Source organism: Coregonus clupeaformis, chromosome 2 (assembly GCF_020615455.1).
Source record: "Coregonus clupeaformis isolate EN_2021a chromosome 2, ASM2061545v1, whole genome shotgun sequence".
NCBI lineage: Eukaryota > Metazoa > Chordata > Actinopteri > Salmoniformes > Salmonidae > Coregonus > Coregonus clupeaformis.
The window spans coordinates 16,934,696-16,952,270 of NC_059193.1; the positions used below are offsets into that span (position 1 = coordinate 16,934,696).

Consider the following 17,575-nt stretch of genomic DNA (forward strand, 5'->3'; position numbering starts at 1 on the left):
CATCACTGAGTACCACTCTTCATATTTTCAAGCATGGTGGTGGCTACATCATGTTATGGGTATACGGCAAGGACTATGGAGTTTTTTTAGGATAAAAATAAATGGAATAGAGCTAAGCACAGGCAAAATCCTAGAGGAAAACCTGGTTCAGTCTGCTTTCCAACAGACACTAGGAGACAAATTCCCCTTTCAGCAGGACAATAATCTAAAACACAAGGCCAAATATACACTGAAGCTGCTTACCAAGACGACATTGAATGTTCCTGAGTGGCCTAGTTACAGTTTTGACTTAAATCGGCTTGAAAATCTATGACAATGCTTGAAAATGGCTGTCTAGCAATGATCAACAACCGACTTGACAGAGCATGAAGAATTTTAAGAAGAATAATGTGCAAATATTGTACAATCCAGGTATACAAAGCTCTTAGAGACTCACAGCTGTAATCGCTGCCAAAGGTGATTCTAACATGTTTTGACTCAGGAGTGTGACTACATATGTAAATTAGATATTTCTGTATTTCATTTTCAATACATTTGCAAAGATTTCTATAAACATGTTTTCACATTGTCATTATGGGGTATTGTGTGTAGATGGGTGAGAATATAAAATCTATTTAATCCATTTTGAATTCAGGCTGTAACCCAACAAAATGTGGAATATGTCAAGTGGTATGAATACTTTCTGAAGGCACTGTACATTGTCCTTCTATTGCATCTATAAGAACGCTAAAGCTTCGTCTGGGATTTAACGCGTCGTCTTGACACACAAGAAAGAGAAGATAACACCCATCAAAATAAAGTTAACTTTTTTCAATTCCACAAAATATTATAATTTAATACAGTTGAAATGTTTACAAAGGAGTTGCGCTGAAATAAAAGAAACTTCAGAAAATTAACACTCGCATTATAGTGCTAAATGACTAAAAATAAAAATAAATAAAATATAGTAATATTATTTCTGATCTGAAAAACAATGTAAAGTATGTATAGATGGGTATAATCTAGACCCAAGTGTGTTGATCTTTAATCCGAGGGTATTCTGCTATTGACACACTTGTTGAATTATGCAACAGAGAGTGACAACAACAGTAATTAATGAGGCAGTCTAGAGAGCGCAGGTGAGTGCAGGTAGGCCTCGACATAGCAAGTGTTTGGTGGTTGCAGCCCTGTTTCACCCCTTTATGTTAATGTATTCATATGTGAAAATAACACACATTGTATTTATGCAAATGAGGCACAAAACTAATTTTAAAAACCAGATACTATTAGAACATTTACATTTTACATTTACGTCATTTAGCAGACGCTCTTATCCAGAGCGACTTACAAATTGGTGCATTTTTTTTATTTTTTTATTTAACCTTTATTTAACCAGGTAAACCAGTTGAGAACAAGTTCTCATTTACAACTGCGACCTGGCCAAGATAAAGCAAAGCAGTGCGATAAAAACAACAACACAGAGTTACATATGGGGTAAAACAAAACAAAGTCAAAAAATACAACAGAAATACATATATATACAGTGTGTGCAAATTTAGCAAGTTATGGAGGTAAGGCAATAAAATAGGCTATAGTGCAAAATAATTACAATTAGTATTAACACTGGAATGATAGATGTGCAAGAGATGATGTGCAAATAGAGATACTGGGGTACAAATGAGCAAAATAAATAACAATATAGGGATGAGGTAGTTGGGCGGGCTAATTTCAGATGGGCTGTGTACAGGTGCAGTGATCGGTAAGGTGCTCTGACAACTGATGCTTAAAGTTAGTGAGGGAGATAAGTGTCTCCAGCTTCAGAGATTTTTGCAATTTGTTCCAGTCATTGGCAGCAGAGAACTGGAAGGAATTGCGGCCAAAGGAGGTGTTGGCTTTGGGGATGACCAGTGAGATATACCCGCTAGAGCGCAGACTACGGGTGGGTGTTGCTATGGTGACCAATGAGCTAAGATAAGGCGGGGATTTGCCTAGCAGTGATTTATAGATGGCCAGGAGCCAGTGGGTTTGGCGACGAATATGTAGTGAGGACCAGCCAACAAGAGCGTACAGGTCACAGTGGTGGGTATTATATGGGGCTTTGGAGACAAAACGGATGGCACTGTGATAGACTACATCCAATTTGCTGAGTAGAGTGTTGGAGGCTATTTTGTAAATGACATCGCGAAGTCAAGGATCGGTAGGATAGTCAGTTTTACGAGGGCATGTTTGGCAGCATGAGTGAAGGAGGCTTTGTTGCGAAATAGGAAACCGATTCTAGATTTAACTTTGGATTGGAGATTCTTAATGTGAGTCTGGAAGGAGAGTTTACAGTCTAACCAGACACCTAGATATTTGTAGTTGTCCACATACTCTAGGTCAGACCCGTCGAGTGTAGTGATTCTAGTCGGGTGGGCGGGTGCAAGCAGCGTTCGGTTGAAGAGCATGCATTTAGTTTTACTAGTGTTTAAGAGCAGTTGGAGGCTACTGAAGGAGTGTTGTATGGAATTGAAGCTCGTTTGGAGGTTTGTTAACACAGTGTCCAATGAAGGGCCAGATGTATACAAAATGGTGTCGTCTGCGTAGAGGTGGATCTGAGAGTCACCAGCAGCAAGAGCGACGTCATTGATATACACAGAGAAAAGAGTCGGCCCAAGAATTGAACCCTGTGGCACCCCCATAGAGACTGCCATAGGTCCAGACAACAGGCCCTCCGATTTGACACATTGAACTCTATCTGAGAAGTAGTTGGTGAACCAGGCGAGGCAGTCATTTGAGAAACCAAGGCTATTTAGTCTGCCAATAAGAATGCGGTGGTTGACAGAGTCGAAAGCCTTGGCCAGGTCAATGAAAACGGCTGCACAGTACTGTCTATTATCGATCGCGGTTATAATATCGTTTAGGACCTTGAGCGTGGCTGAAGTGCACCCATGACCAGCTCGGAAACCGGATTGCATAGCGGAGAAGGTACGGTGGGATTCGAAATGGTCGGTGATCTGTTTGTTGACTTGCCTTTCAAAAACGTTTGAAAGGCAGGGCAGGATGGATATGGGTCTGTAACAGTTTGGATCTAGAGTGTCACCCCCTTTGAAGAGGGGGATGACCGCGGCAGCTTTCCAATCTCTGGGGATCTCAGACGTTACGAAAGAGAGGTTGAACAGGCTAGTAATAGGGGTTGCGACAATTTCGGCGGCTAGTTTTAGAAAGAAAGGGTCCAGATTGTCTAGCCCAGATGATTTGTAGGGGGTCCAGATTTTGCAGCTCTTTTAGAACATCAGCTGTCTGGATTTGTGTGAAGGAGAAGCGGGGGGGGGCATGGGCAAGTTGCAGCAGAGGGTGCAGAGTTGGTGGCCGGGGTAGTGGTAGCCAGGTGGAAAGCATGGCCAGCCGTAGCAAAATGCTTGTTGAAATTCTCGATTATTGTAGATTTATCGGTGGTGATAGTGTTTCCTAGCCTCAGTGCAGTGGGCAGCTGGGAGGAAGTGCTCTTATTTTCCATGGACTTTACAGTGTCCCAAAACTTTTTGGAGTTAGTGCTACAGGATGCAAATTTCTGTTTGAAAAAGTTAGCCTTTGCTTTCCTAACTGCTTGTGTATATTGGTTCCTAACTTCCCTGAAAAGTTGCATATCGCGGGGGCTATTTGATGCTAATGCATTCACCTTATAGCCAGTGGGATAACCACTTTACAATATGTTTTTTTATTTTTTTGGGGGGGTAGAAGGATTACTTTATCCTATCCCAGGTATTCCTTAAAGAGGTGGGGTTTCAAGTGTCTCCGGAAGGTGGTGAGTGACTCCGCTGTCCTGGCGTCGTGAGGGAGCTTGTTCCACCATTGGGGTGCCAGAGCAGCGAACAGTTTTGACTGGGCTGAGCGGGAACTGTGCTTCCGCAGAGGTAGGGGGGCCAGCTGGCCAGAGGTGGATGAACGCAATGCCCTCGTTTGGGTGTAGGGACTGATCAGAGCCTGAAGGTACGGAGGTACCGTTCCCCTCACAGCTCCGTAGGCAAGCACCATGGTCTTGTAGCAGAAGCAAGCTTCAACTGGAAGCCAGTGGAGTGTGCGGAGGAGTGGGGTGACGTGAGAGAACTTGGGAAGGTTGAACATCAGACGGGCTGCGGCATTCTGGATGAGTTGTAGGAGTTTAATGGCACAGGCAGGGAGCCCAGCCAACAGCGAGTTGCAGTAATCCAGACGGGAGATGACAAGTGCCTGGATTAGGACCTGTGCCGCTTCCTGTGTAAGGCAGGGTCGTACTCTCCGAATGCTGTAGAGCATGAACCTACAGGATCAGGTCACCGCCTTGATGTTAGCGGAGAACGACAGGGTGTTGTCCAGGGTCACGCCAAGGCTCTTCGCACTCTGGGAGGAGGACACAACGGAGTTGTCAACCGTGATGGCGAGATCATGGAACGGGCAGTCCTTCCCCGGGAGGAAGAGCAGCTCCGTCTTGCCGAGGTTCAGCTTGAGGTTCAGCTTGAGGTGGTCCACACTGATATGTCTGCCAGACATGCAGAGATGCGATTCGCCACCTGGTTATCAGAAGGGGGAAAGGAGAAGATTAGTTGTGTGTCGTCTGCGTAGCAATGATAGGAGAGGCCATGTGAGGATATGACAGAGCCAAGTGACTTGGTGTATAGCGAGAATAGGAGAGGGCCTAGAACTGAGCCCTGGGGGACAACAGTGGTGAGAGCACGTGGTGCGGAGACAGATTCTCGCCACACCACTTGGTAGGAGCGACCGGTCAGGTAGGACGCAATCCAAGAGTGAGCCGCGCCGGAGATACCCAACTCGGAGAGGGTGGAGAGGAGGATCTGATGGTTCACAGTATCAAAGGCAGCAGACAGGTCTAGAAGGACAAGAGCAGAGGAGAGAGAGTTAGCTTTAGCAGTGCGGAGAGCCTCCGTGACACAGAGAAGAGCAGTCTCAGTTGAATGACCAGTCTTGAAACCTGACTGGTTTGGAAACCTGACCGGCCGGGAGGATAGGGGACATAGAGAGTCAAAGGATGCAGAAAGGGAGGAGAGGAGGGTTGAGGAGGCAGAATCAGGAGATTGGAGGGAGAAGGATTGAGCAGAGGGAAGAGATGATAGGATGGAAGAGGAGAGAGTAGCGGGAGAGAGAGAGCGAAGGTTGCGACGGCGCATTACCATCTGAGTAGGGGCAGAGTGAGTAGTGTTGGAGGAGAGCGAGAGAGAAAAGGATACAAAGTAGTGGTCGGAGACACGGAGGGGAGTTGCAGTGAGATTAGTAGAAGAACAGCATCTAGTAAAGATGAGGTCAAGTGTATTGCCTGCCTTGTGAGTAGGGGGGGACGGTGAGAGGGTGAGGTCAAAAGAGGAGAGGAGTGGAAAGAAGGAGGCAGAGAGAAATGAGTCAAAGGTAGACGTAGGGAGGTTGAAGTCACCCAGAACTGTGAGGGGTGAGCCACCCTCAGGAAAGGAACTTATCAAGGCGTCAAGCTCATTGATGAACTCTCCAAGGGAACCTGGAGGGCGATAAATGACAAGGATGTTAAGCTTGAATGGGCTAGTGACTGTGACAGCATGGAATTCAAATGAGGAGATAGACAGATGGGTCAGGGGAAAAAGAGAGAATGTCCACTTGAGAGAGATGAGGATTCCTGTGCCACCACCCTGCTGACCAGATGCTCTCGGGGTATGCGAGAACACATGGTCAGACGAAGAGAGAGCTGTATATATGACTGCATTCTAAGAAAACAAAAGTGAAATTTGACAAATTGAATACCTGAATTCCCACCAGAATCACTGAACTCCATTCATTATTTGTCTGTGCAAGTAAAAATGTGTATGTTCAATAATTCAGTCAATGTCTGATTTATAAAAACAATTCAAGTTTGGAGTATCTTCCTCCATTGTCCAACTGTTGCATTTATTATAATTGTTTAAACTTTGTTTTTTTACTATTTTGATGACCATTGCTAGTGTGTGTGTTAAGCCGCCCGCATACTAGGTTGGGTTTGCTCCTAGCAGAGCTCGGCTAGGTGAAGCGAACTCCCTTAAAAAGACCTTCGCTTCAAAAAATAGAAAAAAGCAGTAATTTTACTGTTTGTCCCTCTTGAGACGCCATAGCAACAACATAGCCACTTATTTCTTGATTTATCTTAGATTAATTCAGACTCTTTAATTCAGTAGCGCAATTTTACGTCTAAGATTTCTGCATGAAAACTAGTCTTGTTGAATGAACAAACACTTAATTGAAGAATCCCGTCCATAGTTCCCGCTCCTATAGGAGAAGTACTGTTGACAAATCACAGATGAAGGGGCGTAGACTTCGGCTACCGAACTTCGACTTGGCTCAATAAATGTTTTTGTGTGATCGAACAGCCGTAAAAAAAAAACTGCCGAACACCAAAACTAACAAATACGTCACAAAATGTTGGCATAATATCTTGTCTGTGTTCAGAGGGTCCCTGGATCAAGCCCAGGTTGGGGCAAGGAGAGGGACGGACGGCTACATGGAGCAGGCCTTTGCCAACAAGCTTCTTAAATACCAGCGCTCGTGGCACGCTTGGACAGCCTCGGGTGTAGGTGCAAGCTGATATTTGGCAGTCTCGGCAACGTACACAGGCTTGCAGTGTGTGGCCTCCAGATTGCGGGCCTGCTAAAAACTAGGGCAAAGCAGTTGGCCAGGTACTGCTCATGGGCAGCCTAGCTGTTTGGAGAAGGAGGTGCTTTTTGTACCCTTGAGTGTCCATGCGTACAGGGACCTTTTGAAATGTTTGGATCCTTTTTTAATGTACGTTTTGATTGGTGGAGTCCAATAAAGTATTTCAAATGTGTTTGTGAACTAACACTCGCACTTTACTTTTTTCTCCCCTTACTAGCTCGGACTTTGCTGATAGCTACTTTATTGAGGAAAATGTACTTCCTGTGTGTGTGTGTGTGATGTAAGTTAGATAAGTCTCAGACTGACACACATGTTCTCCCGCTCTACATCCCTCCATTCCCTTAGGCCTTGCTGCAGAGAAGCAGTCAAGGAGGGTTAAATATTAGCACCGCTAGCATCAGTTTTAACTCAGCTAACCCACAGCATTGTCAAACACACAGGCACACACACTGATAAACACACACACACACACAGCCAGAGCCCAGTCTTATCTTTATCCTAGAGATGCTCATTGATTTTATGATGATCCGTGCGTCAGTAGAAATATCCTTTATTATCCTGTTCAATGTCTTTCTAACTGAACTAGTCCCTTTCCCTACTTTCCAATCTATCTTCATCTCTCTCTCTCGCTCTGCCTCTCACTCTCTCCATCTCTCTAAGAAAAACCCTTGAATGAGTAGGTGTGTCCAAACTTTTGACTGGTAAAGTACACCCAGTCAGCCCCATATACACCCAGTCAGACCCTCTCCTGGCCCATTCATGCCCAAATGAATAGTCCAGGTTGATCTTATCTTAGGCTACATGGGAGGTTTATTAGCTTAGGCTACATGGGAGGTTTATTATCTTAGGCTACATGGGAGGTTTATTAAGGAAGCGCGAAGAAATCACAGGAAGAGAAGGACAGCAGTGTGACAACAACAGTTACAACAGAGGAAGACTGACTCTGGGGTGGGGGAAATATGTTCAGTATACAGTAACAATGGTTATTGATAGAAAAAGATAGATGCACGGACTCACTGACATGACAGGCAGTTTAGTTCAATGACTTATTGACTGTCTGCCCTGAGAGCTTTCATATGCCATGGTCTTTATGGCTAATAATACCAAATTAAAACAGAACATGACATCTGAGTATGTTTCGATCAATAAAAACAGGAAGAGAGTCAGCCCCTGTGACCTTTAGTCATAGTAACCTCCCTGGGGTAACCACTACCTTTGAGGTAAGAGATCATCACGAGAGACAGACACAGAGATCCTCCATGTTCATGTAACACCACTATATCCATTCCCCTATATAAAACACAGATATGTCATATCAACAGATTACTAATAATACATGTATCTATTGTAGTTCTCTGATGTATGGGGGCATTATGGTGTTCATGTTACATTTTAGTCATTTTACAGACGCTCTTATCCAGAGGGCACATCAACAGATGCTTCACCTAGTCGGCTCGGGGATTCGAACCAGCAACCTTTCGGTTACTGGCCCAACACTCTTAACCGCTAGGCTACTTGCCGCCCTTTTATGTTAGGACAGCCTCAGTCTCAGCAGGAGTTGTTTCTGTCTAGCAGCCAGTGCAGTACTTCAGTATCCACTGATAGTCGCATGGTCATGTCTTTGTCCAGTGGTTTGTTTCCATAGCTCCTGTTGTTGCAGGCTGTTGCAGGTTGAGTCCTCTTCTAATGTACATGTGAGTCTTACATCATGATGTCACAAATCATTCCATGGTATCACAGAGTGGCATAGTCAATGTCAAACAGTTAATGACGTCATTTGTGGACCTAGAGAACACCTAATCACTTCTAAGTTAGCTGCTATTTAGCATTGACAAGCAAAAAGTAAACAGTGTGTACGTACAGTATGCAAACGTATAATGTAGTGAAAGTAAAACAGTTAGAAAATGATAAGAAGTTCATAGTCACAGTGAAACATCTCTGTATATACACAGTTCCTTTAACAACGCTACATAATGTCACAAAGGGTCAAAGTCCAGAATGTCCAGTAAAGTTCTAAAGGTCGTAGAATGCATGCCCATGAATCCAAAGTTCAAAGGTCGAGTTGATATTATAATGAGATATCTGGATGGCATGGCAACACACAGGAACAACCTCAGTTAAGCTGGATCTAAGGAGAGGAGCGGGACTATGGACAACCCTTGCATTGATACATGTACAGTATACATCTATTTACATTAAACCAATTTTCTCAAATATACTCTGGATAGAATATGTAAGGCTTGTTTCCCGTACACAGCATTGGCCTAGTCCTGGACTAAAAAGCATGCTCAATGGAGATTCTCAATTGAAAGTGGTTCTTAGTCCGGGCCTAGGTCTAATCTGTCTCTGGGAAATTGGCCTATACGGTTTAATATATTGACACTATTTCTTCAGATAGTCCTTGGTGACGGCCTCCAAGAAGTTGGGAGCAGACATGAGGATGGTGAAGGTGCCGATGATGGAGAAGAGAGTGAAGGCCACCAGACACAGCCTGTCCACCACGGCAGCAGCAAACTTCCACTCGCTGCAGATCGCCACTTCCTCATCCTGGTCCCTAAAGCGCTGGGCGATATACGACACCTCCTCCAGGATCTGAAGGACTTCCGGAGGAGTAAAGATCAACCCCCCTCCTCTTCCACCACCACCTCCTCCCCCTCTTCCAGCACCTCCCCCTGGGGGCTCAGCCTCCTCGCAGGGGGTCCCTTGGGCCTGTCCCCCCAATGCCATGCCAGAGTCGCTGGAGGGGGGACAGCGGGGGCTCTCCACAGCATTGTAGCTGAAGTAGAGGCTCATGCTGCCGTTGGAGGTGCCGGTGGGGCAGGGGGCCTGGGAGAGGGGCGTGGTGAGGCCCGTCATGGTGCCCATAGGGCCCATCTCGATGGAGCTGGCGCTGGAGTGGTGCTGGGGAGGGTGGCGGTACTTGTAGCCCGCGGGTTTACGCTCCTCGCCTGGCTCTTTCATTCGCAGGAACCAGGCACACCAGTTCAACAGCACAACCCTGACCTGGACAGAGAGAGAGGGGGTTGAGACTGAAACACACACACACAGTGGCGATGATGATGACGACGACAATGATGATGGTGATAAGGATGTGATGACGATGGTGATGGTGATGACGACGATAATGATGATGGTGATAAGGATGTGATGGTGATGGTGGTGATGGTGATGACGACGACAATGATGATGGTGATAAGGATGTGATGACGATGATGATGGTGATGGTGACGACAATGATGATAAGGATGTGATGACGATGGTGATGGTGATGACGACGATAAGGATGATGAGGGATACGATGAAGATTGGGTGGGGGACTCACCCATCTGGGCATCTTGCCGCCCTGAGGGTCGTGGTGATGGAACTGCAGGACCAGAACAGTCACCACGACAGACAGACCCACTATCATCATGGTACTGGCAAAGTACTGAGCTATAAAACACAAGCCACAACCTCATCAAACATTAACACAGTAACATCACACAGACACTGACCAAAATAATAAAGAGATTGTGCGTGCCAAATGGCACTGGTCATGGCAAAAGCAGTGCACTAAATAGGGAATAGATCGCCATTTGGGACACAGCCAGAGAGTCTTGTCTTTGTAGTGTGGTTTCAGTTGAATGTGTCGTTGTATATCAGTGGATAATCAAGCAACCCAATATAATAACACCAGTAAAACAGAAGAGAAGGCCAACAACACCGAGCTTTAGTGCTCACTCATTGAGGGCACATCATGGATGTGTTCTCTCAGGGGAGGGACTGGGGGAGGGAGGAAGGGAGGGAGGGAGGGATGTGAGGGGAGCTTCACTCCACTCGAGCGTTAACTCAACACTGCTCTTCCCCAAATATCTCAGCTCTGTAGATGCCTCCCAGGCCAGTCACACCCCCCTCCCTCTCTCTGTTAGCAAACCCACCGCGAAACACTTCAGACAAGAAGAAACGCTAGCAGGACGCTAGCGGGGCTAAGGGCACATGACCCACTGTGGGATCAGGGTTAGGGTTAACCAAGGCCGGCTTAGGAAGAAGAGGAGGGGGGAAGAAGAGGAGGGGGAAGAGAGGAAGAGGAGTGAAATATAGGAGAAAATAGACAAGACAGAGGAAGAGTATGGTGAAAAGTAAGAGAGGGAGGAGGAAGAGGTGGAAAACACAGAAGTAGAACACAAATGAAGATAAGGATGAGAAAGGGGTGGAGGCAGGAGAAGAGTGGAATTCTAATAAGGAATAGGAGTTGGATGAAGACACCAGATAGCAGCCCTGCCAGAGTCTAATCCAGCAGAGTGGAGGTGGGAAGTGCAGAGATGCCCCTACAGACCTACAGAGTGCTGACTAACACTGCCCTTCACTTAGAACTCTACACAGCCCATCCCCATCGGAGCCTGTCAGCAGCTTCACATTCACACACAGACACACACAAAACTACATAAGTGTGTTAAGAGTGAGACACACAGAGATGGAGCAGGCCAGGGAAGGGGAGGATGGGGTGAAGATGAGAGCGGGTGCTGACGTTACCACTTTTTGGGTATAGTGGGACCTCATCAGTACCCTGACTGTGGTTCAGTGTCTCGAGGCCCAAAAAACACATTCAACCAATCAACGTGGATTTGCCGGATCAGGTGTGTTAGTACTGGGCTGGAACAAAAGCCTGCAAACACTGTGGACCTTCTAGGACCAGGAGTGAGAAACACTGCTGTGTAATGTATAAACAGATTGAAATGTACAGGCAGCTTCTGGAGTATAACTCACTGGCAGACAAACACGCTGTGTAGTTCATTGGTGTAAATGGGTATCATTAATTTTTATTTGACTCCTCAAAGCGTTTGAGCGCTGAGCACTGGGCCTCCCTGCTGGTCAATGGGACATCAAATCTGATTGATTACATCCTAAACACAACTAACAGCATTTCTCAGTCAGAGCCGCAGCTGTTACACTAGCTCAACCGAGACACAGGCTCACTCACTAACAGTTTATGGCGCTAATACAAATACACACAGATATTTACATGATAAACAAATGTATGACTATTTTGCAGGAAGATTTATAGAAACTGAATAGATCTACAGGCACACACACACTCCTCCCAGGCCTCCACACCAGTGAGGTGATGGCTGAATTAGTGAGCGTTAACCCTCATATCACGAGTGTCTCATCACAGCAACTTAAGCCTTTGAAGTTCTCTCAGAACTTTACCCCCTAAAGGTTACTCATCTCCCTCCCTCCCTCCATCCTGCCTTCTGTCCTGCTCTTCTTCCTCTCCTCACAACCTGCCTGGCTTGTCACAACCTGCCTGGCTTGTCACAGCCTGCCTGGCTTGTCACAACCTGCCTGGCTTGTCACAGCCTGCCTGGCTTGTCACAACCTGCCTGGCTTGTCACAGCCTGCCTGGCTTGTCACAACCTACTAATAATGTTGACAGTGTCATCGTCATCGTCAGCCTGTTCTAACACCATCCTGCTCCATCTGACATACTGTACATATAGTACCATTCAAAAGTTTGGACACACCTACTCATTCAAGGGTTTTTCTTTATTTTTACTATTTTCTACATTGTAGAATAATAATATAGTTTTCATTGTTTTGATGTCTTCACTATTATTCTACAATGTAGAAAATAGTTTAAAAAATAAAGAAGAACCCTGGAATGAGTAGGTGTGTCCAAACATTTGACTGGTACTGTATGTCACGGGAGGCTGGTGGCACCTTAATTGGGCAGGACGGGCTCGTGGTAATGACTACATCAAACATATGGTTTCCTTGTGTTTGATGCCATTCCATTCGCTCCGTTGCAAACATTATTATGAGCTGGTCATCATCTTCAAAGTTGTTTCCACGGGTCGCAAAATTAGCATGGCGAGCTGAATTCAATGTAAAAGACTTTGAAAACAAAAAGCTTGGTATACGCTCAGTGCTCCGTTGACATTTCACAGAGATACGCTTGTTCTTCGAAAAAGAACAGAAATTTGAAATGAATATGAAAAGCGTATACTAAAACATGTAATGTCTCTAAATCGATATCTATCTGACCTCTATATTGTTTTATGTCCTGCGGATTGGAGAAGAAAGATGACGAGTTCAACAGGAAAGTGAGCTTGTCAGGTAGCCAGTAGCCTTAATTCTTGCACAGAATCCAGCTTAGCTGACGTGATACAATTTTCCAGATTTTTTTTATTTTAACCACGGTTTTTCTCTGGCCTATTTAGTCTCCCTAATTCTGGCCATCCTATTAGGTTAAAACTCCAATAACTTTGGAACTGGTTATGATAGAGACCTGAGGTTTGGACCATTAGTTTTCTCCGTGGACTATCTACACAATTAACATATTACTTTACCCATTGGTCAAAATATATGTTTTTGATTGGACACCCTAGTACAGGGTTCTTCAATTCCGGTCCTGGAGGGCCGAGACACCTCTGTTTTTCATCCTCTCCTTCTAATCAGGGGCTAATTCAGACCTGGGACACCAGGTGAGTGCAATTAACTACCAGGTAGAAATAAAAAACAGAAGTGTTTTGGCCCTCCAGGACCGGAATTGAAGAACCCTGCCCTAGTACATAGGATCTCAGCCCTCACTGACATTAATTACTTATTAATGTACAGCTAGTCGAACCTAGCGAGGCCATCAGAGGATCACAGACTGTATTAACATACATATTAACACAAGATTTGCACACACACATTAATACAAACACACACACTCTGGCTTTACACTCACTAATGCACAGCCAATCATACCAAACCATAAGAGGACAGAGGATAATGTATATAACGGCCACACATACACAGAACCCACCAATGAGAGGCACAGAGTCTGAGGTGGCGGGCATGATCTCAGCAACCAGTAGCATGAAGACTGTTAGAGAGAGCAGGACCGTGATACCTGGAGAGAGAGAGAGAGCGAGAGAGTGAGCGAGCGGGAGAAAGTGAGAAAGAGAGCAGGAATAAGTCTTCTACCTGTTAAGTATAGCATGATAAAAGAGAAGAAGGTCTAGAGGGAAAGGAGTGGTGTGTGTGTGCGTGCAAGTCTTTGCTGCCTCAGCCCAACCTGTCACAGTAATGTACAGTGAAGCGTTATGCATGGCTAGCTGTGGACCAACCAACACAGGACCAGAGGTGATGCCCAGGTGAGCTGATGATGTCATAAGATGTTAAACATGCAGCGACAGTCAGGGAATAAACAAACCACTGTCGTCCTTCATAACTCATCTGCTCGCCTGCTGTGCCTGTTTATGGCTGTTACACTGCTACTACCTACTGGGTTGAAACACACATTTCTATTAGTGATAGGGGAAAAGATGTATACAGTTGCATATCGCAATAATATTTTGCACAATATTATATCGATACTTTGACTCCAAATAATAATAATATATATTTTTGCTAAGTACAGTAGTGTTAGATAGCGCTAGTCGGCTGTACCTGCGCCAAAATTCCGGTAGAGAGAGCGAGATAAGATTGTCAGACTCATTGACATTGACTTGGAATACGTTACGCAAGTGATCAATTATAACTGCTTGGCTAAACCAACTTGTTAGCCTGACGGTTTCTCTGATATGTTCAAGGCAAGTTACCAATTGGAAGAGATTACAGTTAACTGCTCATCCTGCGATATCTATTAATCAAGCCTAATAATAAACCTGACAGAAGTCCAGTATGGATAGAACTCCGTAACAGACAAAATTCCAAGATGGCTTCCCGGCTTTCGTTCCTTACCCAGGGAGATCTTCTCTCCGGAGTCGGCGGGCAGCAGGAAGACCAGAAGGGCGAGGCCAGAGATGAGGACACAGGGTATGAGCAGGTTGAGACCGTAGTAGAGGGTTCGTCTTCGCATGGTGACCGTGAACGTGACATCAGGGTAGGGCTCCTTACAGCAGTCATAGTACAGCTCATTACGCTTGGCAGGGACTCCTAGGAGATACACACACATTAAGAAACACAGAGGTGGAGTTAGGGGGAATTCAAAAGCAGTGCATTTACATTGATTCAACGATGGCCTGTTCACATTTTCTTTGACACACACACACACAAGTACGAACCACACATTTCAAAGGACCTACAGTGAGGGAAAAAAGTATTTGATCCCCTGCTGATTTTGTACGTTTGCCCACTGACAAAGAAATGATCAGTCTATAATTTTAATGGTAGGTTTATTTGAACAGTGAGAGACAGAATAACAACAAAATGTCAAAAATGTTATACATTTATTTGCATTTTAATGAGGGAAATAAGTATTTGACCCCCTCCAATCAGAAAGATTTCTGGCTTCCAGGTGTCTTTTATACAGGTAACGAGCTGAGATTAGGAGCACACTCTTAAAGGGAGTGCTCCTAATCTCAGTTTGTTACCTGTATAAAAGACACCTGTCCACAGAACCAATCAATCAATCAGATTCCAAACTCTCCACCATGGCCAAGACCAAAGAGCTCTCCAAGGATGTCAGGGACAAGATTGTAGACCTACACAAGGCTGGAATGGGCTACAAGACCATCGCCAAGCAGCTTGGTGAGAAGGTGACAACAGTTGGTGCGATTATTCGCAAATGGAAGAAACACAAAAGAACTGTTGCAATGATCATGAGAACGGTGAGGAATCAGCCCTGAACTACACGGGAGGATCTTGTCAATGATCTCAAGGCAGCTGGGACCATAGTCACCAAGAAAACAATTGGTAACACACTACGCCGTGAAGGACTGAAATCCTGCAGCACCCGCAATGTCCCCCTGCTCAAGAAAGCACATATACATGCCCGTCTGAAGTTTACCAATGAACATCTGAATGATTCAGAGGAGAACTGGGTGAAAGTGTTGTGGTCAGATGAGACCAAAATGGAGCTCTTTGGCATCAACTCAACTCGCTGTGTTTGGAGGAGGAGGAATGCTGCCTATGACCCCAAGAACACCATCCCCACCGTCAAACATGGAGGTGGAAACATTATGCTTTGGGGGTGTTTTTCTGCCAAGGGGACAGGACAACTTCACCGCATCAAAGGGACGATGGACGGGGCCATGTACTGTCAAATCTTGGGTGAGAACCTCCTTCTCTCAGCCAGGGCATTGAAAATGGGTCGTGGATGGGTATTCCAGCATGACAATGACCCAAAACACACAGCCAAGGCAACAAAGGTGTGGCTCAAGAAGAAGCACATTAAGGTCCTGGAGTGGCCTAGCCAGTCTCCAGACCTTAACCCCATAGAAAATCTGTGGAGGGAGCTGAAGGTTCGAGTTGCCAGTGTGGAGTAAACATGAAATGTGCCATCGGGCTCAGTCTGACACCCCCCATACCCAGACACCCCCCTCGGGGACCCTCTACTGGCCCTGCTTGGTCGCAACTGGCTGGGGTGACAGCGCCACCCCCACCCCCTCTCCCACAACCCCATTCCCACCCACCTCTATAGAGATAGCGACAGAGAGACACATGCTGATACACAGACAGACAGACAGACAGACAGACAGACAGACAGACAGAGAGAGACTGGAGGGAGAGAGAGGAGAGAGAGAGAGAGAGAGAGGGAGGGATGGAGGGGGGAGAGGAGAGCGAGATTAACCACATCGTACCCACGAGGTCCCACTCTCCATTGGGTATGTAGGTAGACGTGTCCACGTCCAGCATCTGCAGGTCCAGCAGCCAGCCGTTGTGGGTCCACGAGCCAAACTTTAGGTCACACTTCTGGACGTCGAAGGGGAACCAGCGCACGTCAATATAGCAGGTACTCTTCAGGATGCCTGGGGGGATGTACTGGCAGTAACCCGACGCATTCACCAGCACGTTGGTATGGAACGTGGCATCAAATCTCTCATCAGCACTGTAGGGAGAAGGAGAGAGAGAGAGATACCTTTAACCTGTGACATCTCAATAGATCCATGTCAAAATGTATTACTTTAAATGTTATGTATTATACATTTCATTTGTGAGGTAAGACAGAATACAAGGAGACGTGTATGTGTGTATAATCAAATCAAGTTTATTTGCCACATGCGCCAAATTCAACAGGTGTAGACATTACAGTGAAATGGTGTAGACAACAGGTGTAGACATTACTTACTTACTAGCCCTTAACCAACAATGCAATTAAAGAGCAGCAGTAAAATAAAATAACAGTAGGGAGGTTATTTACAGGGGGTACCGGTACAAAGTCAATGTGCGGGGGCACCGGTTAGTCGAGGTAATTGAGGTAATATGAACATGTGGGTAGAGTTAAAGTGACTATGCATTAATAATAAACAGAGTAGCAGCAGCGTAAAAGAGGGGGGTGGGGGGGCAATGCAAATAGTCCGGGTAGCCATGTTTAGCTGTTCAGGAGTCTTATGGCTTGGGGTCAGAAGCTGTTAGCCTTTTGGACCTAGACTTGGCGCTCCGGTACCGCTTGCCGTGCAGTAGCAGAAAGAACAGTCTATGACTAGGATGGCTGGAGTCTTTGATAATTTTTAGGGCCTTCCTCTGACACCGCCTGGTATAGAGGTCCTGGATGGCAGGAAGCTTGGCCCCAGTGATGTACTGGGCCATACGCACTACCCTCTGTAGTGCCGTGCGGTCGGAGGCCGAGCAGTTGCCATACCAGGCTGTGATGCAACCAGTCAGGATTCTCTCAATGGTGCAGCTGTAGAACTGTTTGAGGACCCATGCCAAATCCTTTCAGTCTCCTGAGGGGGAATAGGCTTTGTCGTGCCCTCTTCACGACTGTCTTGGTGTGTTTGGACCATGAAGGTTTGTTGGTGATGTGGACACCAAGGAACTTGAAGCTCTCAACCTGTTCAACTACAGCCCCGTCGATGAGAATGGGGGCGTGCTCAGTCCTCTTTTTTTTCCTATGGTCCACAATCATCTCCTTTGTCTTGATCACATTGAGGGAGAGGTTGTTATCCTGGCACCACACGGCCAGGTCTCTGACCTCCTCCCTATAGGCTGTCTCATCATTGTCGGTGATCAGGCCTACCACTGTTGTTTCGACCGGACGGACAGACGGACAGACAAA

At 45.9% G+C, this 17,575-nt stretch overlaps 1 protein-coding gene across 1 annotated transcript in view; it reads right to left on the reverse strand.

Moving 5' to 3' along the window:
• Nucleotides 1-8,770: 8,770 nt before the first annotated feature.
• The window catches only part of LOC121533628 (neuronal acetylcholine receptor subunit alpha-7-like), an 82,438-nt gene continuing 73,633 nt past the window's right edge, over nt 8,771-17,575 (reverse strand). Inside the window, exons 5-9 of the mRNA XM_041839747.2 lie at nt 16,158-16,405; nt 14,317-14,511; nt 13,397-13,483; nt 9,929-10,038; nt 8,771-9,609 (exon numbers count right to left, since the gene is read on the reverse strand). Coding sequence (XP_041695681.2) covers nt 8,989-9,609; nt 9,929-10,038; nt 13,397-13,483; nt 14,317-14,511; nt 16,158-16,405 — 1,261 coding nt within the window. The 3' untranslated portion in view covers nt 8,771-8,988. The remainder of the gene's footprint in view (nt 9,610-9,928; nt 10,039-13,396; nt 13,484-14,316; nt 14,512-16,157; nt 16,406-17,575) is intronic.